This window comes from Callospermophilus lateralis, chromosome 4, assembly GCF_048772815.1.
Source record: "Callospermophilus lateralis isolate mCalLat2 chromosome 4, mCalLat2.hap1, whole genome shotgun sequence".
NCBI classification, from domain to species: domain Eukaryota; kingdom Metazoa; phylum Chordata; class Mammalia; order Rodentia; family Sciuridae; genus Callospermophilus; species Callospermophilus lateralis.
The window spans coordinates 13,395,642-13,420,428 of record NC_135308.1 but is presented as its reverse complement, the minus strand read 5'-3'; the positions used below and the strand labels follow the sequence as shown (position 1 = coordinate 13,420,428).

The window sequence follows — 24,787 nt, the reverse complement described above, 5'->3', positions numbered from 1 at the left end:
TTCTCTTGAGGGTCCTCCATTGTTTTCCATTTTGGATTGCTGCACAGGAGGTGCAGAGGAGAACCACAGTTCACCAGTGAAGTCCCCCTGACCAGCCCTCCCTTCAGTTCTGGAGGCCGTTGGCATTTCGTTGGTAATGACAGTCAGCTTAGAGGCTTTTGCCTAGAAGCCTGTGGAAGGGGAAATACCATTGGCAGCTCAGCAGGCTTCCTGAAGAGCTAGAGGCTCCTGGTTAATTCAGAGCTGAGCATGTTCTCCGAAGGAACAGAAGTCTTTGGCTTGTAGAGGTTCCAGACTGTAGCCCCAGAGGATGGAGGTGACTGATGTCAGATGCCTGCCTTGTCCAGGCCCTGTGGACACACATTGTTTTCTTCAGTCTTTATAACAGTCCTGTGAGGAAGCTTTTAGGACTGTACTTATTTTCTTTCTAAGGCAAAGATCTAAGTTGTTGGGAAGAGTAAGTAGCTTGCTGAAGTTACCTGGCCTTGAAGTAGCTGATCTGACTTCTGAACTCACCTTACATGCCTCCAAAAAGAATGTCCTTAACACTAATGTTTGTTCCCATTATGGCCATGTCAGGGGAAAGAAATGAGACCGTAGATGTGGGTGAAAGAGTGAATCAGTATAAAACCAGGGGAGAAAGCAATGCATAGAAGAAAGGCAAACTTGAACGTGGCATCCCAGTATCCCTTTGGATCCAGTGTGGAGGTAGGGGAGGTGCCCTTACTAGGGTATTGGTGTTGGTGGTGTGTGTATGAATAAAGGGGTACGATGCTCGCCATACCCAGGGAGATCAGGGAGGAGTAGTATTTCTGCCAGGACCTCTCAATAGATGTGAGGGCAACTATGCTATTTTGAGCTTGGGCCCCCCCTTCCCTAGGATGTGTCAAGGACACAGGATCCTCCCCAAGTCAATCACATACTTCCATTTTAAACACCTGTTTGTGTCTACATTCAAACTAACTCATTATAATCATGAAGGTATTTTTGGTCATATTTTAGGTAATTTCAGGGAAATCTGGTGACAAAAGAGAGAAAGTCTTATTACAAAGTACATTTGCTATGAGGACCCCAAGCCCCTTAGATGGATAGTCCTGAGACCACTCCCAAGACAGAAGTCCACAGCAGTGAATTATTTGCCTAGGCAGGTCCCAGTGTCAAGAGGTCAGGGTCAGGCCAGCCAGGGGACAGAAAGGGAAGGACAGACGTAGAAGGTGAGATCTGATTGAAGTGCACCATGGTAGAAATTTCAAGCACCATACCATTCTGGGAATCAGCAGTTCTGGATTTTGCCGTAAACTTCTATGACTGTAGGTCTGGGCCCTTCTTATGCCTGGTTTTGGGAAAGGGTTGGACTGTACAACCTACCTCTAAATTCCTCCTAGTTCTGTTAATCTGTGGGTTTCTGACTTGAATCTATTAGAAGTCCTAATACATTTATGGTTCTGGAGGGCTGGGCTGGATCCTTAGCTCAGAGGAGGGAGGGGTCAAGGGATGAGGGCTTGCCATGAGGTTAGCTCAGGGGGTCATGGAGGATACGTGGAGTCATGTGCTCCCAGGGTCTGTCATTCCCCCAGGGCCCACAGTGGGACAGCCCCTTCTCAGCTGAGAGGGATGGTGTCTCTGTTGAAGGCCTCTCAGGGGATGGGGCTTTTTGGAAAGAGGAACTTTGTGAATCGAAATGAACCAGAAAAGGCATGAGTGTGGGGGTACAGTGTGGGAGGCAGTCAGGGGGAGTAAAAGGGGGGGGGAGAATATGAAAGAGAAGGGGGCAAGTTTTCACCTCCATGGCTTGCCATACAACTACCTTTTGCTGGGTGCAGACTTTGCCCATGGGGTAATTGCTGAATGGAAGCCTAGCAGGTTCCTCTCCTCCCTAAAAAGTCCGTTTAGGAAAGCAGAGAGGGTTGCAGTCCCTAAGTCCTTGTCTCTTCTCTGCTTCCAGCCTTAGCAACCTCCTCAGCCTCAAACATCCTGGCCCTTTGCCTTGTCCATCCAGGTGAGGAGCTGGAGGCACACTTTTAGTTTCCTTGTTGTTTTATGTAGTCAACAATCTGAGATTCAGAAAAAAGCAGTTAATGACTCTTTGGGGCCCAGAATTAGAAATCCTGGTTGTATTAACAATATCTTTTATCAGGTGGTTTACGTAGGACTTCCTGACCTTTGTCGTACTGGGAAATGAAACTCTTTCTACAGCTACTGCATTAAGGGACTGAGGCTGCCCTGCCTCATCCCATCACTCCGAGGGCCCAGCTGGAACCTCCTCCAGCTGGAGAACTGCACATGGGCTAGGGAGCCCTGGCTGATGGCCTGGACTTCCCTGCCAGGGCTCGTGGTCAAGGGGCAAAGGAAAAGTGTCTCTCAATACTGCAGAATCATCTGGGTTGTTCAGAACTATTTGGCCCAGGATTACCCAGGAAAGTTACCAAAAATCAAGAGATGGTATCCAAGCTTCCTGAGGGCAGGGAGTTTTAGTCATTTTTTGTCCTCCAGGTAGTGTCCCTGTCCCCAGTAGGTACTTGATAAAAGTTGCCTGATCCAGTTCGGGTGTCCAGTTGATTCTGTAAGGTGGCTGATTTGAGGAGAAGCCAGCACCACTTCACCTTTCTCATCTGGTCCCTTCCTTCCTAAGTCCACCCCCAGCCCCCACTCCCCACCTCACAGGATGGGACCCTCTTATCCAGTTGAATTTCATTTGGGGGTGGGGTGGGCTCCTGGGTTTGGGACTCAGCATTCTCATATCACAGAGACCCAAGTCTACAAAACACTTCCTGCTACTCTTTGGAGAAGGAAACAAAAGTGACACTGGGGTTCTATACTCAGGGATCAGGCTGTTTAATGTGAAAAGGGGAACAAAGCTCCTGTGGGAAAGATCACATCCAGGCATGATAACTGCACTACAGGAGGTACAAAGAGACAGCTCGGAGGGAAGGTCCTTTGCTGGTCTGGAGGAAGCAGCTCTTCAGGGGAAGGGGACAGTCTGGTGGAGGATGAAGAGGCTTGACCAAAGTTTTGAGGAAGGGCTAAGACCCCAAGTGAAGAGGGGAGAGGAGAAAAGGAAGAGGAGTGGGGGTCCCACAAGAAGCTAAAGATTTTTTTCTGCTCCTCTTTATTCGGACTTCCCTGTTTTTGTCTCTGAAATGGGAATCGATTAGCATTGTTCTCACCAGACTCATCCTAAGTGCCTGCCTGGCCTAAGCCTGATCATGGTTTGTGGTCCAGATGAATGTCCTACAGGGAGAAACAGGGACAGAAGCGAGCCCTGGCTACATACCAGATCTCATTTAGACATTTGGGTGCCTACCAGAATGTAAGCATCATGAAGGCAAGGACTGGACATGTGACCTTCATGGCTGTATCCCAGCAGCTAGTACTGGGCTCATCTGCTCTGTTCACTGGGGAGCTCAATAAATACCTGTTAAAAAGATGAAATGTGCTAAATGCTCCACTCTCCTGAAAGGTGGCTCATTTCCAGTCTGAACTCCAGAAGGAAGGATCCTGGGGAGACAGGATGGCCAAGGAAGGGGCACTAGGGAAAAACGTGGATCCCAGGTTTGGGGAGGGGTGAGGTGGGGTAGGATTAATCAGACATAAACTCAAGGGGTAATAGCCCCGTTAATTGAGTGGTAATGATCCTTGGCATTTTTCATCTTCAAAGCCAGGAACAAACTGTAATTAATACTCCCGCCACCCGGGGGCAGGGTGTGTGTGTGTGTGGAGGGGGGGGGTGGCATGGAGAATTTTGAGCTACAACTACTACTCAGGCAGGGAAACTGAGGCACTCGCAGAGAAAATCTCCAGGAGAGAGGTGGGGAATCCGTGCGCAGCCTGGAATCTTTGGTGGTGTCTTGAACACATCAGCGCGTGGCCCCCCTCCAAAAACTCAGGAACTTGGAGAGCCAAGGTCTTGATTGGGGAAGGGGGCGCCGAAGACCCTCTCAGGCACGACCACGGGTGGCAGTGGGGAATGGGGTTTGCAGGTGGGTTGGCCAGGAGAGTCGGCCCAGGCTGGTGCTCCAAGGGCTGGACCGCCCCCGGCCTCGGCCCCAGCTGCGTGCGCCATCCCCGCGGCCTTAGCTCCTGGCGCTCCCAGGGGAAGCGCTGCACGGCGCGGAGCTGGGAAGGGGACCCGGGAGTCCTTCGCGCTCAGCGGCAGGCCGGCTCGCTGCACACTCAGCGTGACTCACTGGCGGCTCCGAAATGCTTCCCGGTTTCCTCATCGCAGTCTGGCTGCCCCGAGCCCCGAGGGAGTTTTTCATTAGAGTGATTACCCTACTGTCATTAAAAGCTGGTAAATAGCACCCAGGGACCGAGGCCGCGCGGCCGCTTCTGAACTGCAGCCCGGGTTCGCAGGCCCCCGGCGTGCGCGGCGCCGCTCAGCCTCCAGGCTCCAGGGCCACCAGTTGAAATCCTGGTGTTCCGGTGCCAGGGGCCAGGACCCGCCGGCCTGCGCGATCCCCAGGACCCAGGACGCTGTCTGGTCAACTCGCGTCGCAGTCGCATCTGGCACGGTCGCCCTGTTTTCTTTTCCCTGGACCGCCCCTCCTGGTGGAGGATCTGGGGCTTCTCGGAATTGCACTCCAAGCAAGCCTCCATCCTTCGGTTGTGCCCCAGCATACTCAAAAGAGCCTACCCGGGGATGCCCCCTTTCAGGTGGTAGTCCACATGTTGCCCCAGACTTTGCACTCCTTCCTGCTTAAGTTTTAACTTTGTATTGCTGCCGTCTTTTGATAAACGTCTATCTCCCACCCTCCCCACAAATATTTGCTCCACAATGGCAGTAACTAATGGTTTTGTATGATTGTAGCCCCTCTCTCCCCCGTCCCTGGCCACTGCCCCTCTTCTGGCACCTGTGTCTGGTATATAGCAGGCCTCAACCTTTTTGAATTACCAAGTCTCTAAGAGGCAAGAAACTGTTTGATGACATCCCTTTCCTCCCACTTATTTTTAATTTTGGGGGGCAATTATTTATTGTGCATCTACTATGCTGTCACACATTGTGGGTAAGGCATCAGTGAAAGCAGTCCAAGTTCTTGCTGCCAACCACAGGTCTGATGAGTGTTCAGGATGGGGACAAATATATACGCGTGGGGTGGTGATAAAGGGTATGAGGAAAAACGGATTAAGACAAAGGCTCAGAGAGTGGCAGGGCATCCAGGTTGGGATCTCATCTGCTCTAGCAGTTCCTCCTCGTGTTCGGATCCAGCCATGGTATTGCTGTCTTATCAAAGATATCGAATCTAAATCTGTGGGTCTGAGTTTTAGTTCAGCAATGGCCTAGTTTATTGGCTGTTATGAAAAACTCGATGTAAACAGGATCTTTGTAAAAAAGAAAGTTGCATCAAAGTATAGTAGGGCATGTCAAGCTCTGAAGGCAAAGTTCCCTTGCCCCGGGCTCAGCCCCTGTAATCCTGGGTTGGCTTCCCGCTCTGCCACCAGGTGGCCTGAGATAAAACTCAGACGGTGGGTGAGGCAGGATCATTTTCAGAGGCCTCCAAGGAGCGGGCAGGTGACTGTGTCTATGGGTCCCCCAGCCCCAAATCTCGGAACCCCACTCCTCTCTTGTCCAAACCCTTTCTCAGAGAGGAGAGAAAGCTTCTTTTAGACCCCAAACGAAAGAAAAAGTCACCGCAATGGAAACTCAAATGAAGCCTCCCCTCTTGCCCTACTTCCCTCCCGCGGTCACACTTCCGGCCGACGCCACAGGGTATTTTGGGCTTGAAAACAAAGCGTCACATCTATTTGAGCAACTTTGTTCCATTGGAGTAGAAGCCCAGGGGCCTGTGGCCGCCCTGGGCTCAGCCACTTCCCCAGGGAACTGACGCGTTTCCCTTTCTCCACCAAGGTCGGATTTAGTAACTCAGACTGGTCACTTTTGGCTTCTTTCCCTGTCTAGGCAGTGTGCAGGCAAGGGACCATAGGTAGGGCTGCTAGGAGGGTGGACATGTGTCTGGGTGCCTTCCTTATGGACTTCAGGGGAAGGCCTCATTCTGGAGCAAGAGTCTCAGAAGCATAAATATGGGTACCAGTGTGCACATATATAAATGCAGCTCACAGGTCTCCCACTTGCAGCGTCAGGAGACTGGAGCGAGAGTCGTGGTCAGGTCGTGCCTGGTCAGTCTAATCCAAAAGGAGGTGTCTCTGTGTCAGTGGCTGGCATATGTTCAGATTGTGAATGAAAGGGGTGAGCATGGATGGAGTTTGCATGTTCATGCAAATCCCTCATGCACATTCGCTGGGGTCAAACGGTGCATGTGTACACAGCCTGCATGGATGTCTAGAAAGAGCTTGGCAGAGTTGATACCCTGGAGTGTCTTGTGGGTGCGTACACCATGTGATTTGTGTGGGCTGCTGTATTTACAGTATGTGCAGGTTGCATACGGTAGACGTGTGTAAATGTGTGCATGAATGCTTGTATATATGTGGATGATAGGGCATGGCTTGCACAGGGTGGGGAAGACACCCTAACTCTGGACAAAGGTGACCAGTGTCTACATGGGCAAAGGCTGAACTGTAGGTGCCCCCTATGGATCAGGCTTTGAGAGCAAGTAAATGAACTGCCATGTGGGTGTGTCCCCATTGGAGCACCAGCAGCTGATTGGTGCTAATGTGCCTTTGTTTCCAGCTTCTTTCTTCAAGCCCCTTTCCCCTTCCAAGGGCTGCTGCATCTCCTCCAGCTGGACCCTGTCCCCCGGGACTGTCCTCCTGTTCTCTCTTCTGGGGCCCAACTCTGAAAGGCCTCATCCTCACAGAACTTGTTTTTGCCCATCTTGTCTCCCACCATACAGAAAGAGTTTCCAGGGCTCAGAGCTATCTGGGTTTCTTTTCTTTCTTCTTTTTTTGGGTACCAGGGACTGAACTCAGGGGTGACTAACCACTAAGCCACATCCCCAGCCCCTTTTTATTTTGATCATTTTGAGACAGAGTCTCACTAAGTTTTTGAGGCTGGCTTTGAACTTGCAATCCTCCTGCCTCAGCCTCCTGAGCCATTGAGATTACAGGTGTGCGCCACCATGCTTGGCCTGGGTTTCTTTTGTGGTCCTGTTGATTCTCAGCACACAGCAGAGCCCCACCTCCATCCTGGAGAAAGCTGGCTGAGAGCTGGCTTTACAGCCGCAGATTGTCCTAAAGTGTCAGTTTCATTAGGGTGATTTGAAAGTGCTGCCCCCCTATTTCTGTCACTGTGTGGGTGTGAGGCTAGTGTTGGGGTGGAGAAGGGCATTTGGACTGCTGGGCTGCTGCTGTGGCCCTCAAGGAGGTGCACTCAGCCTGATGTCCTGGCTTGCATCACGAGACTGGAAATGAAAGTGAGAACCCAGGGGCCTTGCCAGCCTGCCTTGCTGATGGGCTCGGCCTCCTTTTTAACCCTCTAGCCCCTGCCTGACTTTTGCCTGTGGGACAGATTCCAGCTCGTGTTTCTGTACCCTACCCTAGGACCCCAAGTGCAGACACAGGACCCAGATGCTCCTCCATCTCCCCTCTACTAGGTGCTGAGGATGCCTGCATGGGTTTCCTCTGGCCTGGATTGGGGCGGATGAGCTGGCTTCTCCTGGGAAACCCCGGGCTCTCTAGCTCTCCATATCTGTAAACTCATCTTTGGCCTGGGCCTCCCACTAGGATTTTTTGGCTCCTGCAGCCAAATACTCTTTTTCATTCTGATTTCTGAAAATGCTCATTCTACTCTATCCTGGCTGCTTCTGCTCATTCTCAGCCAAGGGGACAGTGATGGTGGCTTTCTCTGCCTCTCTAATAGCAGAACATTCAGTTGAAGGAAGCCTTGAGAACATCCATCCCAAACTATTTGATAGTTGAGGAAACTGAGGCCCAGAGAGGGTGGCTGACTAGACCAGGCTCACACAGTAGTGGATGGTGGAGCTGGTATTGGAAGCATCTCGACTCCCAACTGGCAGTTCTTATAGCAATGCCTCCTCTATTTTCTTCTCGTAGGGCTGGGGATGTGGCTCAGTTTTACAGTACTTGCCTAGCATACAGTAGCCCCAGGGTTCATAACAGTATCTATTTCCTTCTCTTTCTCTTTCTCTTCCTTTCCTTTTCTCTGGAAACATTTCCTTGAAGATATTCTCTCTGTGTTAAACAGAAGGACTTGTCAGGTGGTTCCAAGGTGAACTTGCTCTGAGAGCACTGTCTTGGTATGGGTTTTCCCAGTCTTTCAAAAGCCTTTCCACCTTCCTGTTTCTCATCTCCTAAGATACCCTGGGACCTTGTTCTGGCCTATCTCGGAACCATCTTCTTTAGCTCCTGCTTCAAAGTCCCGAGGAGGAGGCATATGGGAACTTAGGAATTGCTCCTCTCTTTCACCTTCATTTTCTGGTCTCTGAAATGGAGCAAGAGTCTCAGAAGCATAAATATGGGTACCAGTGTGTACATATATAAATGCAGCTCACAGGTCTCCCAGCAGCAGCTGGGCAGAGGGGAAATGCAAATAGCACCAGGGTTAAAGGGTTCTGGGATCATTTCAGGTACTATCAGGATGGCCAGGAGGGTGGCACGAGAGGCTTCTAAAAGTCCTGGGGGTGGGCACCCCTAGCCACACTCCTGTAAGGCAGATCAGACACCTGGAGAGGCTGGGGGGAGGGAACATTCTGAGTGAAGGGTCTTTGTCTTTACAGGGAAATGCTTGCTAGTTGCTAAGGAACTGGGTGTCTTTCCTGATCCAAACCTCCGATGTTTTGCTCAGCTTGGGAGGGGGATGCTGGGCTGGGGCCTGAGGCTCCCTTGGCAGTTGGTACTTTCCCGGGGACTGCCAAGGCTCTCGGGGTCTTGTGGGAAGGCTTTCATCTGGGAGACATGGTTCTTCGCCCTCGGCCTCACTGCTCAGCCGAGCTGGGGAGGTGAACAGGTGAGGTGGAGGCAGGGAAGGAGAGGAAAACATGCACTTACTTAACAGCCCGCCTGCCAGGCCCTGCTATGTCACTTCACCATTGGGACACTTCCTGGGAGGAGGGCAGTTATTTCAATTTTTTTTCATTGGATTGTTTTTTTGTACTTGAAACACGGGTTCGGAATGGTTAAATAAATTGCCCAAGGTCACTGGGCTGTCAAGTGGCAGAAGTTCTATGTAAATTTAGGTCGGTGGTGCTTCCACAACTATACCGCCTCATGCATCTGCTAGGGTCTCTTCTCATCCCATGGCTGCTCAGCCATAACGCCTGGAGCCATGGTCACCACCATCACCAACACCACCACCATCGCTGTCACCAGTACCAGCATCACCATTGTCACCACCACCATCACCATCACCATCAGCAGTATCACCATTGTCACCATCACTTTCATCACCGTCACCACTGTCAGTATCACCCTGTCACTATCATCACCACCATCATCATCACCACCACCAGCTTCACCATTATCATCATCACTATCGTTATCAGGATCACCACCATCAACATCAGCATCACCGTCATCACCACAATCACCACAACCACCATCACCATCACCACCATCACCACCATCACCACCATCACCATGGACTTCCTAGGTGACTTTCTGTCCTTTTTGACCTCTCCTCCTTACCTAAGAGCAGATACAACATAGGGAGGGGGAGAGGGAGCTGGGCGACTCAATGGGTTGAGGGTTGGGAAACTTTGGGGTGGTGCCTTGGGCACATGGCCTGGGACTGGGCCAGGCTATTGCCGGGTATATTCAGAAGCCCTCGCCCTCTCCACAAATCATACTTGGTCCAGGATGCCTAAAGCTTTAAATTCCAGTCTTCCCTCTTTGGTCCACTCCAGATCCTGAATGTTAAAACCCTGGCCCTTATTTCATATTGCCCAGATGGTAAAATCAGAGTGCTGTTTACCTCTGAATACTGTGGTGAGAGGGCTTGAGTTAATACCAGATTCCACCACTACTAAATATGCAACAGATTCCTTAACTTAAAGGAATGTTTCCTCATCTCTGAAATGAGAACACCATTATCTACATGATTAGGTTTTTGTGACATCTGAATGAGAGAACCTGTATGAGGTCCCTGGCAGGCTGTGACTCAGAGTGGGAATCCGTTAAACGAGATACCACATATAATAAAGCCTGTGGCACAGTGCCTGGTATGCAGACAGTGCTCAATAAATGGTATCTGACAATGATGATGATGATGTTAATGTCAGCTTTCTTTGTCCTAGTCAAGGGGTCACTTCTGTCTTGCTTGGATGCTTGATTAGAGATCTCAAGGCAATTTACATGTCCCTCTTGTTTCCACCAGGAGGAGGTAGTGAAAAGAAGAGGGGTGAGAGGCCCAAAGAGCTTTGCAGGCAAAAAGCTGAGTCAAGGATGATCCCCCAAGGCCCCTTCGTGGCCTCTGGGTCTCTCCTCTGCCCTGGGTCCTCCTCCTCTGTGGTTTCCAGGGATGACCTGGCAGGGCTGGCTGCAGTCTGAAATCTGGACCAGCTAGGTGTCTTCTTCTTCTTTTTTTTTTTTTTTTTTTTACATTTTGGGACTAGAAGGGTGGGGGTCTCTCTGGCAGCTGAACTCAAAGCCCAAAACACCGGGGCAAGAGAAGTGGGGGGAGGAAAGCAAGCAAGCCGATAATTTCCTCGAAGGATAAACATCCGATTTTTTTCCCTTTACCCAAAATAAACATGCTAGCCACAAGGAATTAAAAGCAGAAGACGGGAGGATGTGTCTGGATTTGGGGCTGTTCTAGCAAACTGACCTTCTATTTATTCTGGCCCTGGGCATCCGCCAGAGCTGCCAATTACCCTCTACACCTGGTGGGGTGGGGGCTGCCAGGAGAAGGTCCCTAGGAGTAGCAGACTCAGAAGGTCCCTTCTGAGTCTGCCTTCATGACAGTGCAAATGGGCACCTCCTCTGGCTTCTTATTTTATCTCTGCCTGCAGGCTTGCCTGGTGGCGCAGAGGGAGTGGGAAAGTCCCTTTTGCCCTGGGCTGTCATCCAGTGCCCTTCTTGAGCACAAGGATTTGCTGTGCATTGCCTGGGCAGGGACTGAATGAATGTGTCAATGGGAGGAGGACACCATCCAATTGCCTCCCCAATCACAAACTCGTCTCTCACCCACTGCATTGTCCAGAGCCCACCACAAAAACCATCCAATTAGTTAAAAGTGTGCTCAGCTAGGCTGAGGGTCAGTGGGGGACCCTGCCTTGCTCTACCTTGGGACATGCTTCACAGAAGGTAATAACCTGGTGTCCAGCTGCAGGCTGCGCCTTTCATCTGGGGATCTCAAAGCACTTTGCACACATGAGTCACCAACGCTACTGCATCCTAGCCAGAGAGAGGGGCTTATTAAGTCTTGGAGGGAAACTGAACCAAGGAGGTGGTTAGGCAGAGCCAAAGGACTAGTGGGGAATTGGGACGCCCAGGCTTAGGTTGGAGACAAGCAGAGCGTTATCTCCAGGGGGCCTCTGGGTGGGAAAGCCAATAGGCCTACAGAGGAAGTTCAAGGGAAATAGATGTGAAAATCCTTTCCCTGGAGATACCGCATGGCTTTGTAAAAGCACACTCTGATTATGTCACCTATCCCCTCCAATCTATCATTTGATGATATCCCATTGCTTCTAGGTTTAAATCCAAAGCCTTAATGTGGCTACAGGCCTAGAGTCTCCTGTCCTGTCCCACCATCCAGCCATTCTCTTCTTTATATGTTTAATTTCACCTCTACCACTGGCCCTTCACTAGGAGAGGCCACACAAGCCCCTGCTGGCCACAGCAGCTCGGAGGAGTTTTGGAATGCCTTCTCTCCTGTCTCCACTCAAGCCCTACCCCACTTTCCAGCCCTGAAGTTAAACAGCACTTCTTCCCAGAGGACTTGCCTGAGTCCTTCACCCCCATCAGAAACCAGGCTCCCTTGAGCTGGGTACAGTGACCCATGCCTGAAATCCCAGGGGCTCAGGAAGCTGAGGAGGATTGCAAGTTTGAGGCCAGTCTCAGCAACTTAGCGAGACTCTGTCAAAAAAAAAAAAAAAAAAAAAAAAAGCAAAAGATAGAGAATGTAACTCAGTGGTAAAGTGCTTCTGGGTTCAGTCCCCCGTTTAAAAGAAAATAACAAAGAAGAAAGAGAAATCAGCCTCCTCTCTACTCTCACAGTATTTATCACAGTTGGTTATAATTTTCCAGTGGCTATCGCTCCCTGAGGGCAGCACCATGTCCTGTGTGACCTGATTACCCACACAGTCCCCTGTCTATCACAGGATAGATGCTGGTAATACTGGTTGAGGGAATGCTGCTGCATGTCAGAACTAGAGAGGTCCATGGTGACAACCAATTGTCCCTTATTGCTTCTGCCTGTCTCAGTGTCATGGCTGGAGGAAGAGTTTTGGGGAGGATGAGTGATTTGCTCAAGGGCCCAGTGACTGAGGGACCCATTACCAGTTCAAGCCTAGGGATTTCCACTTCCTGCTTGTCCACCCATCCCCTGCTCCACCCGTTTGTAATTTCTGGAAAACCCCAAACTCCAGGCTGAGTTCCCCTTGTTGGTTTTGAAGGTTTAGGAAACAAAACATCAAGCCCTGTATGATTTTTTTTTTTTTTTTAATTTTGAAGATAAGGGACCCATACCCAGAGGGGATTCCATCTGTTGGTAGGCAATGTGGACACATGCCTAGAAGTTGAAGCCTTGGTCTAGCAGGCAGTTATCTCTACTTGGGTTTGTCCTTGAAATACCTGACGCCTCCCCTGAAAGCCTGGATCATTGGTGAGTCATGGGAGTTCTGGGTCATGAACTGGGTACTTGCTTCGGGCTCTCTCAGATGGAAGCGGTTCAGAAAACTTTCCATATTCCAAGAGCCTGGAAGAACAGATAAGCATAGGGAGTCAGTAAGAGGGACCATGCACCTGGGAGCTGGTAGGGATTTGCCAGCTCTGGGGGCATACAACAAGCAGACTCTCCCGGCTGTGGGGCTTTGAGGACAAATTCCTGGGAAGCCTTCTGGCCCCTCGCTGCCAGGGATGCTAGCAGAGCGGTTGAGAAGTAGCAGAGTTAGTTGCCTGATTATCAGAGGACACTGGGGACTAATCCCAGACCAAGTCAAGGCTACCTTGGGACTCCTTTCCCAGGGCCCCTTATTTAGCATACCATGGCTGGGGATGTAGCTCAGTGCAGAGCATTTGTCATGCAGGCAAGAGGCCCTGGGTTCACTCCCCAGCTGGGAAACAACCACCACCAATAATATCTAGCACAGGTTGCCTTCTTTGCCTGTACAGAGAGGAAATGCCAATCAGGTGGGCCCATCACCCCTCCACCCACCCCCTCTTCCTGCAGCTTTCCTGACCCCACGACTGAGGCTTCATTGCTTCTTCCCTCCACACCTGGTCACCCCAAGTGCTGGGGCTGAGACTGGCGGGGCTGTCTGTGCTGGTTCTTACAATCGCTCCCCAGCCACCCCCTGCAACAGGGCTCGCCCTGTGTGGAGGTGCAGCCATGGCATTTGGATTCTGGGGGGGAAGTGGTGTGGGAGAAATGCTCCCAGGCTGGGCCTGGAGACACTCACGCAGCCCAGTTTGAAGGGGGCTCTCCTCAGGGGGAGACGACACACCAGGGGTCACATCTTCTGGGGTGAGTGTGAACAGGCCTCCTGGCAGGGTAAGGAGGGCACTTCCTGGGGCACCAGCACCAGGGAGAGGTGAGGGAAGTGGTCAGAGGCACATTCCCACGCTCTTGTTTCCCAAAGCCGGAGCCTCAGGCACCCTGGGCAGATGGTTGCCAGAAAAATACAGGAAGCCCAGTTTGGATTTCAGATAAACAACAAATAATCTGTTATGTGTTCCACTTATTACACAGAATATACTTAGACTAAAAACTTTTTCATTGTTTAACCAGATTTCAAATTTAATTGAAACTGAATTGCATCCTGCATTTTTTTGGGGGGGGGGCGGCGTCTAAATCTAGCCACCTTCTCTGGATGGAGAGAACACTCAGGAAAGGCCTTGTTCAGAGCAAGTTAGCAAGTGGCAGATTTGCCATGGTCTGGTCAAAACCAATCATCTCCAGACAGAGGAGGGTTAAGGGCTGGCAGCCCGGAATTCTTAAAGCCTCACCTGAGAGCCACAGGTCACCAATGCCACACCTGTTGGCTCCTGTGTGTACCCATTGCTCTTTTCATAACAAGAAGAAAATGAGTCCACCCAAATGTTCTTCTTCTCCATTTACCCTCTCTCTCCAGGTGTTTCAAAGATATTCTCAAGGAGAGGACAATTTTTGATCCCCAACCCCAAACACAATAATAGTAATAAAGCAAATAATAATAATAGCAGCAACAGGACACTTCTGCAGTGCCTTCTGTGTGCCAGGTGCTCTCCCAGGAGCACTATGCACATTAAGGATCATATTATGGGGGACTGGGTATATCCCTGGCTCTCTGATGGGACCCAGTGCACTATTGGGGAGAAAACTTTTTGGGAGGCAGGGATGAGGTCAAGGTCTTTCCAGGTTCTCTCTATCCCATCTGACTCAGTGACCGTGTACTTGGATTGACCTTGAGAGCTGCAGAATGAGGGCTTGCAGGGGTGTCTCAGGGAAAGGGCAGAGAGAGTCCAGCTTGTTGGATGGGAGCTGACTGCCCTGGTGCTTCCATAGTGTGGCTTTGTGTCACTCCAGAGCCCTTTCGGAGGCACTGTGTCTGGTTGGAGCCTCTGCACCACAGGGATTGTGATGGCTGTAGAGGAATTCTGGTCTATGAACCTGGGAAACTTTGGCATGTGTGCATGTGTGTGCACACCAGTCCATGTTTGTGTGTGTTCACGTGCATGCCATGGAAAAGGCTCATGGGTAAATTGATATGTGGCAAACACAAGGGGACAAGGGGCCTTCCCCATTGAGTGGGACAGGAAGGAACCTGGGTGGCAAGGAGGGAATTGAAACCAATCACGAGATCAGGGCAAGATGATGGAAAGAAATCCCCTATACCCTGAGAGAGACCAGGCTCCCCTCACACAGGAGCACAGGCCTGCCTGCTCAGAAGCTGCCTTCTGTCTGAGCTCAGAGTTGTCCCTGGTGCTTCAGGATTGTTTCCAGCCCCATTTCCGACAACCCTGTGGTCCTCGGGCTCCTTGGGCAGCTGCGGCACCCAGGCCCTGTGCTGGCTAGCCTCGGGCCACTTCCTCCCCTGGCTCACCCAGGACTCCTTAAACACCCCCCACCACTCTGTTTCCTGCCACAGAGGGCGAGAGGAACTGACCCTGAGCAAGTTCTAGAAGGAAGAGGGGTGAGTCAGGCCCTCAGGGGTGTATGGGGAGAGATGGGGAGCTGTGGCTTCTGTGGTCGCAGCTCAGAGGAAAGCCCCTTCCTGTATGGCACTGCTCTGTCCCCGAGCTGCAGGGAAGCTGCTGCCACGCAGGAAGAGGGCTGTGTCTGTGCCAGGGCCACTGAACTTGCAGCCAGGCTGGACTCTACCTGGGACAGGGCAGGGGTGGTGAGTGCACTCCAGAGGCCTCTGGGGGAAGACAGCCTGCCAGTCTGTCTCTTGAGCTGTACAGTGGCAGCGACACTATGTCCTGGGCTCCTCGAGTCAGGGCTGCCGCCTGATGTGTAGGTTGGTCCCTGCAGGACCCATTTCTGCAGAGCCAGCTGCACACCCTGCCTCCAGGCCGTTCCCTCCCTTGCTGGTCAGTGCCACTGGAGACCTTCTTAGGTGAGGGCTGTTGGATGCTAGAGATGTTTGGGCAGGAGTGGGTTGGGGGACAGCTCATTTAAAGCTTGGGCGTTTCTGAGCCAACATTCTGTGCCTGACCTCCCGTCAGACACCAGGTGGAAGGAAGGACCCCTGTCTCCAGCAGTGGGGGTGGCCTGGTTCTCTGAGTCTCAGTCCTAGGGACAGCCATGGCTGGATGTTTGGAAATGACTCTGGAGGATGTCTTGGCAGTCACTCTTTCTACTTCCAGGTCCTGAATCTGAGGGGCTGGCTCTGCACAATTTGGCTTATCACACGATCCCCCTAGCTAGCTCCCTTGGGCCTGTGAGGGCCAAATGGGCCTCCAAGAGACTGAGAAGGGGATGTGCCCCCTTGTATTGTCCTGATTCTCCCAGGCTCAGGAGAATGCGTAGACAGCTCCTCTGCTAGAATGCACATGCTCAGTTGAGGGGACCTGGGATGCAGGGTCCCTTAGCTAACACTGGCAGCCATCCCTGGGCCGCTGTCAGGCGAGTGGGATGAGGTGCTTTACCCGGTCTCACTCCTGCCCTCAGTGACTTTCTAACATAACACAATCCACAGAGGACAAATAAAAACTAGTCCTTGGAAGGGAGGCCTTGGCCAACAGCTGGGGCCCTTGACAGATGCTCACAAGCCCTTCCGTGGGCCAACTCTTAGGCTTTTCACCAGCAAAGGACAGTGCTTCCTGACCCCTGACTTGCCAAGGACATTTCCCACCTGACTTGTTACTTGTCCTTTGAGGGCTCTGAAGTGTTTCCCTCTCAACCTGGGGACTTGGACTGGGGACTGGGAAGACAAGGGTGGGCTGGAGAACAAAGGGGCAAGGTTTTGAGCCCTTGAGCTTGGCTTCCTGCTCTGGAGGGACCTGGGCACCTGTCCCCGAGCTGCCCTGTCCCCCTGGGCAGCTGACTCGTGTCTAACCACGGCAGCCACCCTCTTCCCTGCTCTACTCTCCTACTTGGCAGGGCACTGCTTCTTGTCAGGGGACAGTGGCCCTGAAGAAAACAACAAGAATTCAACTCCAACCTAATAACCGCCCCACACAGGGCCCGGCTCAGGTCTGTAATTTGTCTGGCTCGTCTGGAGCTGGCTGCGGTGATAGAAGCGCTGATGCCTTTCTCCTGAGATTAATGATGTCCTGGTGGTGGTGGGCGGGAGGCCTGAGCCTTTTATTTTTTGTGCCATTAAATGACATCCAGAGACTTTCACTCAGGAGCTGAAAAGCCCTCGTTCCATCACATCCGATTACTCCTGGAGAATATTTGCTGAGTGGCTGATCCTGCAGGCTCCAGAGGCGACAGAGGCCTGAGGAGGTGACTCTTGGCCTGTGGTTGGCGTGAGAGAGCAGGGAGGCTGTGGCAGTCCCAGGGTGGTGGTGGGGGGGCTACCAGGTCTCCTCTGAAGAAGAGCACTTAGGAAAACTGGAAAGCGGAAGGATGATTCCTACCTGTCCAGCAAGTAGGTCACCCAGGCCTCCCTTCTCCATCTTGAGGCTGAGGGTGAGGACCGGGAAGGGAGCCAGAGAAGGAGGCCCGAAAGCTGCTAAGGTAGCTCCCAGTTATCAACTCCAACATCTGGTAGTGGCAAAGGTTGGCTGGGACTTGGGGATTCTCTGTTATCTCCCCATGATCTGTCTGACGTTCCTTGGGACAGCTGATGCGTGGCTGGATGGGGGCATACTTCTCCAGGACGGCTGCCTCATGCCTATAGAGATTTCAGGCAGTTTCTAGCCAGGGTGCTTGTCTGAGTGTTGCCCAGATGGCCCCAGCTGGGTGGCTGCCAGGACCCTAGTCCTACCGGCCCTGCTAGGTGGGTGGGGCCCTTCGGAGGCAGAAGAGAGCAGCCTGCCACAAGCCCACACGGTGATCAGGGGTGGTCCCTGGGGGTCTGGTGCTGGGCCAGGTGAACCACCATGGGAGGTCACGGCGGGCGGGGTGGGCTGTTTTGCAGTGGGCTGGGTGTGTTTGTGTCTGTCTGTGTGTGAGCTGGAGGGGGCCTGTCTGAGGGTGCTCTCCACGCAGGGCACCTTTCCCTCTGGGCCTCTTCCCTCCAGACTTCCCTCTACTCTACGTGCCCCTCGCTCCTCAGGTCCCTGGAGTTCCTGCCAGTCAAAAGCTTCCCACTGCTGATGGCTGCTTGGGGCTCTGGGGCCCTCCTGTCCTTGGCCCCATTATGCCCCATGTTTCACTCACCTGGGAGCCCTGAGGTGAGCCTCACTGTATGCAGGCCTCTGCCTGTTCCTTCTAATCCTGAATCCATCTGGCCTAGAACCCCAAGGACCCTTGCCTGCCACCCTTATCCTGTTTTGCAACAAGTGAGCTTTCCCTCCAAAGGCTTCTGTGTGCCCCTGTGAGGGGGCAACCGAGCCACCCCTCTAGTTCCTGCCCAGGCACTGTGGCACGATCCTGGGCCCAGGGTCTAGGAGTGGCTCTGAAGCAAGCTTTGGCATTTGATCTATCATGGGACAGAGAGAGAATTTTCCCAGTTCGTTCACCAGAGGATCATGAACACAGCTTGTCACCTCTGGGTGAGGTGACTGGAGTGTGGCATGGTGCAGACCACAGCTCTCCAGGAGCTCAGCCACAGCTTTTTACCTGAGGGAAGGACAGACTGTCTGAGGCTCCGGGCAGCAGGATGCAAATTCTCCCTGTCTATCCCTGGCCCGGGGCCCAGAAGTCTGGTGGTCTGGGTGGAGGGAGAAGGTGCATTGCAGCAGTGGGAAGAGCCCTTCCCTAGGATTTAAGAAGATTGGTCAGCTCTTAGCTGCAGACCTTTGGTCAATCCTACCTCTCACTGTTCTGGGCTTCAGTTTTCTTGTTTGCCCCCAGGAGATGTGGCAGCTGTCCTGCCCACCTAAATATGGTGGGCAAGGCTTCAGTGAAGGGCAGGGCAGGCTGGTGGCCCTGCCTGCCCGGGGTTGGGACAGGGAAGACATTTGGCCTGGAGACTGTCATTTGTGAGCACTGTCTCTTCAGGTGCTGGAGAGGTGGCCGTCTCTTCAGGTGCTGGAGGACGTTGACGAACGTGGGGGTGTGAGAATGTTCAGATCCATATGTGTGTGCGGGGAGCTGGGCACAGTGACAGGTGGTGAAAGGAAGGAAGGCAGAGGTGAGCTCCTCTCTCAAGGAATTTATACTTCGTGCTGGAAGAAAGGCTGACAGGTGCGGAATGGGATTTAGTGGCAAGGCAAAAAAGATAGAGGCAAGGTGCCCGAGGAGGCCCAACAGAATGTTATGAGAGGGGACACAGTGAGGGGGACACTGTGAGGGGGACACTAACAGGAGAGGGCAGCGCCAGGCTTGGCCGAGAGGGAACAGAGTTTAGCCCAGGGGTATTGTGGATATTCACAAGGAAGTGACAGGTGTCCTCAAGGCAGGCAGGGCCTTCCGGGACTGGGCGATGGAGAAGTGGTGTGCCCAGGTCAGCAGGCAAATCTGTAGTTGGGTGAGGTTGTGGGGGGCTTGACGTGAATATAAAGCAGGGGTGTTCTGGCAACCTGTGGTGCATGTGAAGGCTGCTTGCAGGGTCCCTCAACGGCTTCTGTTGTTCCTCTGCAATCTACAAAACTCTATCTAGAGGCCAAATCTGAGGCTGCTTCTTGGCAAACATGTAGGGGGACCATGAAAATCAGATGAGCCCAGAGGCCAGAGCTGGGACTTTGGGTGTGAGGAGGATGCAGAGCAAGGACAGGAAGCAGAGGTGGAAGTCTAGTATAGGGAGGCCTGAGGTAACACTAACCTAAGCTGAGGGGCCGAGTGTGGCCTTTGGGACAGTGACAGTGCAACAGGGACAGCGCTTGTCAGAGGCAGCCTTCAGGCCCTATTGGCTCCAGGGCCGCCTGTCCTTCCCCCATCTGCTTGAGCCGCTTGGATATCCACCTTGCTCCTTGTGAGTGCCAGCTCCCCACGGGCTCCACCACGGTGACACACATGTCCAAGAAAGTAGGGACAGGTGGTTCCCTTGTCTCCTACCAGCACCCGGCACCATGTAGGACCTGGGTGGTCTGGGAAATGTGGGCCATGGAAGGAGGGGGAGGGGCATGACCATGGGTGCTTCCTTAACCAGAGGCAGGGTAGCTGGACCCCTGCTAGGCCCTTGCCATGTCCTGGTGGCCCACTTGCTAGGAAGCCTCATGGGAGGCAAATGTTGAGTTGGCTAGGGGAGTCAGACCTTGTCCACTCTCTGCATATGTGTGGCAGCACAGAGTTGAGAAGAGCCCGGGAAGGAGTGAGCACGCCAGTCCTGGGTCATTGAGCCGCGAACAGCTCGTCCAGCCCCTCATCCTGATGAGGTAGAAATCAAGATCCAGGGATGCAAGGTGGCTTGTCCAAGGTCACACAGTGGATGTTTGAATGTCAAAATGTCCTCAGTTGCTGACCACATGACTTGTCCTGAGTTACAGGACAAACAGGAATCCTATGGAGATCTCACCTCCTTGGTCTTGAGCAATGCCACCCTGTCACCTATATAGATGGTCCTGACAGGTTCAATTAGAATAATCTTGAGCTCTCTTCTCACCCTCAGCCTGTCATTTACACGTGAGTCCCAGGGAAGGCAGGGGTCTGACTAGGACTAGAACATGATTCTAGACCGGCTCTCTACCATGTTTTTTCAGTGAGCTGAACACTATACCACATTGAGAACCTTTAGGTTACTTCAGTTTCGAAACCGCTTTGCCAAAGTTTCTTATAATCTCTCAGCTAACCATCTATGTTGATGCCCCCTATCCAGCTTCCACAGCCTGACCTTTCCCCCTCTGTCTCTAGAAGCCATCCCGGATGCTCCCCTCCCTTCACAGCTCCATTCCCTTGGAAAGAAAACTAGACCAAGGCAGGTCCTGGGGCCTGTATTCATTGGCAGGGCCCCATGTCCTGGCCTCTCGAGTGCTGGTCCAGACCGGGGCTGCACAGATCCCCAAGCACTGCCCAGGTGCTGCAGAGTGTGCCAGGCCCTCTACACTGTGATGTTGAGCAAGGACTGCTGCTTCTGCTTTTGCAATCTCTCTCTCACTGCCTCACATCCCTCTGCCTCTGGTGGCCCCCTGTCCTCTCTCTCTCATCACTCAGTTTGGTTGTCTCTAGAGTGACATTCCTGGGTGGCTTCTCCTGTTAACATCTCTAAAGGCTTTCCTTGGTCTACCTGCCAATGCTACAGGTTCTCTGCAGGACCGTCAAGAATCTCTACAACCTTCCCATTTCCTTCCCATTTAAAATAAAAATCTTTGCATCTCGGTTTCCCCAGCCTGGAGCTCCCTGCTCCTTTACTCAAGGATATGAATCTCTTTCTGTGAGGTCCAGCCCTTGTCTCACTTGGAGCCTCAGGGCCACAGATATCTGTTGCTCCTCTGCAAATGATCATCTCATTTTCTAGGGAGGAAATTGAGGCCCAAAGAGGATCATTGATTCACCCCAAAGTCACATCACTAGCTAGAGAGTGGAAGAAATATTTCCTCACCCTGCAGTGAAACACCTTTTCTCCCTGCCTGCTGAAGAGGCATGCTGTCCTGGAGCACAGAGGGACCTAGAAAGGGAAAGGACCTAAGCCCACTCGGTGATCTCCTGTGCCCTCAGGGTCATAACTGAGCACTTTAATTACAAGTTGCTCCATATTGTTATTTAATCAGTTCCAAGTAAGCTGCTTGAGGGCAGGGAAAATGCCCGGAGTGTGGGGATTAGGTTTTCTCAGAAGCCCCCAGCACAGGGCTAGGCACCTGGAAGGCTGTCCTAGGGCACGACTGGTACCTTGGCTGCAGCTTCCATCTGGGAAGGTCATTTTTTTGCTTTCATTTCTGGCAGCAAATAAAGCAGCACAGGAGCCCAAGGGACTGCACCCAGATGTAAGTTTTCACGAGAATGGAAGGTGGGTTGTGTGTGTGTGTGTGTGTGTGTGTGTGTGTGTGTGTGCATACATGTGCACAGGAATGGTGGTTTGGGCAAAAGTCCACAGGGATTGATAAAGGGTCTTAGGACTGATGAATATCCAGACTCTTGGCCTTGCCACCTGTGACCCAGGATGACAGGTGGCCTTTGCTGGGCCCTGTCATCACTGTGTTTTCTGGAGGTTGGCAGCCATCAGATCAGGAGCCCCAGCTTGGCAAAGGTGGGCAGTGTCTTGGGCATACACAGCCTCGCTTTGTTCTTGGCCCCTGTCACTGCTCCTCCTGGTATCATCTAATCCTCTCTCTTCCCCTCTCCATTCTGCCCTTTGAAGGAAGCACCCAGGAGAGGCTCTTGGGTGTGACCCTGTCTGAGCATCTCCATGCCCGGCTTCTGCATTGGGACCTGGCGTCTAACGGGGAGTGTCTGAGACACTGCCTCACTCTGTGAGAATCCCCTGGGGGGTGGGAACATCCTAGGCAAAGGTGCTAGTTCCTGGCCCCCGGAAGTCACAGTGCCTGAGCTGGTGGAAGGGACTTCCTGATATCTTTGGTGAGATTGATTCCCAGGATGCTGGAGAAATTTGTCTTGGCCTGGAAAAGATGCAGTTTTTTTTCCTCCTCTGTATTCAAACTTCAAAGTTTGTCTTTGCTAAAGCCATTTAAAGAGATTTGCAGGTTGGCAAGGTGTAAGGGCACCTGGAGAGGGTTCACGGGTGGAAAGGCCCTCTGGGAGGCCTCTGATTGGTGGCCCCTGGTCGGCATACGACTGAGCCAGTGCTGTTCTGGACTCCACATTCCCCTTCTCCGGGGCCTCGGGCATCGGGGTTGTGACAATCCCTGCACCAGCTTCTCGGTGGGTGGATGTTGGTCAGGGTCACTGGGTGAGAGGAATTGGCTGATGACATCCACCCTCCCACTCACTTTCCTGACAGCCTAGGAGATGTGCTCTTTGTACCCTCTAATGTCACTTGTGCCTTCCACACAGCCCTCCCAGGCCTAAAACTGGGAGGTGATAGAGTGCATAGGGATGACTTTATTTCCTATGCCCCCAAGAGAAATCTAGGACTATGGGGGGGCGTGGCTCACACAGTTGAGTCACCTGCAGTGGGTTGCTGTGGCTAGCTCCACAGCTCCTCCTGCTTCCTGGCCCTGGTGGCTGGAGGACTGAGGCCAGGCAGGTTGGGTTAGTCTTTAGGAGGTTCGGGAAATGGGTCCAGTCCAGTGTCTGAGGAGAGCTGTTCAGAGAGGCTGGTGGAGGGGGTGTGGCTGAGGAAGTCTTTGCCCCAGCACCCAGATGGCAGGGCAGACCAACCAATTAGCCACCAATGAAGATAGACCGGCAGGGTGGCATTCCAGGGCCCTCTTGCTCAGATCAGCCTCAATTATAGGGTACAATTACCTGCTGAGGTGTTGTGGGGTATTTGCCTGCACATGCCACACAAAGTTTCGGGGGTGCTTCTTGGTCTTTGGGACTTACTTTTGGGAGAAGACCATGTCTGAGGTCAATGTCTCCTTTAGGGCCCTCATTCCGGTTCACTCCCAAAGAACACCACTTTTTGACCCCAGTCTCCTTGGCTCATGGGTGGGGGTCAGAAGGTTCAGTTTTACCCAGGAGTCCACCCTGGCTACAGTGTGAAGAACGCCAAAGCCTTACCTCGAGATTTGCTTTCACTGGGAAGAAGAGAGATGCCCTCGTCCCTTTCCTGAAGATAGACTAACAGCTGGTAGCGATGGAAGCCACTATTTGCTGGTGGGGAGGGAGGCTTGTAGGCTGCAGGTGGAGAAAGTGAGAGACAGTGAACTCACATCTCTGCTGCCCAGGGCAGAGCTCCTGCTTCCAGAGGCTGCTGGCTACTCGAGAAAACAAGCCCCTGTGTCTTTCCGTGGCCCCGCTGACCTTCCTGCGGCCCCAGATGAAGGTTTACCTGCTGCATGCCATTATGTTTGGCAGGACCTCCCCTTTGGTATTTTCACTTCAGATGTCCATTTTGGGGTCTGGGGTGGTGGAGGAAAGAAGGTGGTCCTGGAGGAAATGCCCCAGATTGGAATGAAGGTCTGGGGTACTGCTGTGGCTTCCAGGGCTCACGGGGTCAGTGGGTGCTGGTGTTGTCCTGTTTTTGCTCTAGTCTATTTAGATGGATTTCCTACCTCAAGAGAAACCCATCTTCCCCCGTGAGTATGTTTGGCAGTGAATTTTTATTTATTTTTTTCAGCATTTCCTTATGAACTCAATCCCCAAAGAAGCCAGTTTCTTGGCTGGGTCTGGAGGATCTGGAAGTGGTTACGGGGGTGGGTGGGACTGGGTTCAAAGGTTTGATCATAGGCGCTGGGGGCACTGGGGAGAAGGTTTGTCTCCCTCCTCTTCACTCTCCCTCTGGGAGACTGGCCTTTTTGGGTGTGGGGGGAAAGTGGGGTGGAAATGTCTCTTATCCTTCCCTTGAGTCTATGCAGGGACCTGGTTTTTGCTGGCCTGGACTGAAACTTTTAAACTGGGCCTCCTTCCAAGAATGCTGTGCCCCCCCACTCCCCTCCCCTCTCTCCACCTCCCTCTCCAAGGAGGAGAGTCAGGCGGGAGCCAAGAATCTTCCTGGGGTGGGTGGGGAAGGAGTGTTTGCAGTGAGGATGCTGGTGGGAGGGAGTGGTGGTACTTACGGCCATCCCCCAACTTTCCTCTCCTGACCATTAAACAAAAGAGTGACTGGCTGCTTGGCGCTGTTGGAAGTATTTCTCATTGTGTACTTCCGGCCACTGGGGCCTTCAGTGTGCCAACAGCCAGGGGAATTCCTGACTGTTCATCTTTCCCATCGCAAATCAGATGTGTGTTTGTGTGTGTGTGTGTGTGTGTGTGTGTGTATGTGTGTGCGTGCACACACACTCAGAGAGAACAGAGCAGGGTGTGCCAGGAGCTCTGTGAGTTTGTGTGGTTTAGGGTCTGCACTGGGGCAGGTGTGAGTATGGGAACAGCCCGTGTGCCAGAGCTCCCAGGCTGTGGCAGAGGGTGTGTGTGAATTTGGGTAAATCAGCCTTTCTTCACAATCACCGCCAGTGCTGGGAAAGATTTCTGAGCATGGGGTGCTGAGAATCTCTTTGTGTGAATGAGTTTGTAGAGGGCAGGTGGGATGTGACAACTTCTGGCCAGGCTGGTGGACGTGGGGGTTGCTATGTACCCTTGAGATGGGCATATTCCCTGCTGCCAAAGTCAGATGACCAGGATTCTGTGTGGACAAGTCTGAAGTTGGAAGCCACTGATGCTATGTCTTTAGGGTAGACGGAGACAACC

General features: G+C 52.5%; 1 protein-coding gene across 1 annotated transcript in view; it reads right to left on the bottom strand.

The window, feature by feature from the left end:
- Positions 1-12,507: 12,507 nt before the first annotated feature.
- Positions 12,508-24,787, bottom strand: part of Pebp4 (phosphatidylethanolamine binding protein 4) — a 193,097-nt gene continuing 180,817 nt past the window's right edge. The window contains exons 6-7 of the mRNA XM_077109213.1: positions 23,162-23,278; positions 12,508-12,766 (exon numbers count right to left, since the gene is read on the bottom strand). Of these exons, the coding sequence (XP_076965328.1) occupies positions 12,618-12,766; positions 23,162-23,278 (266 nt within the window). The 3' untranslated portion in view covers positions 12,508-12,617. The remainder of the gene's footprint in view (positions 12,767-23,161; positions 23,279-24,787) is intronic.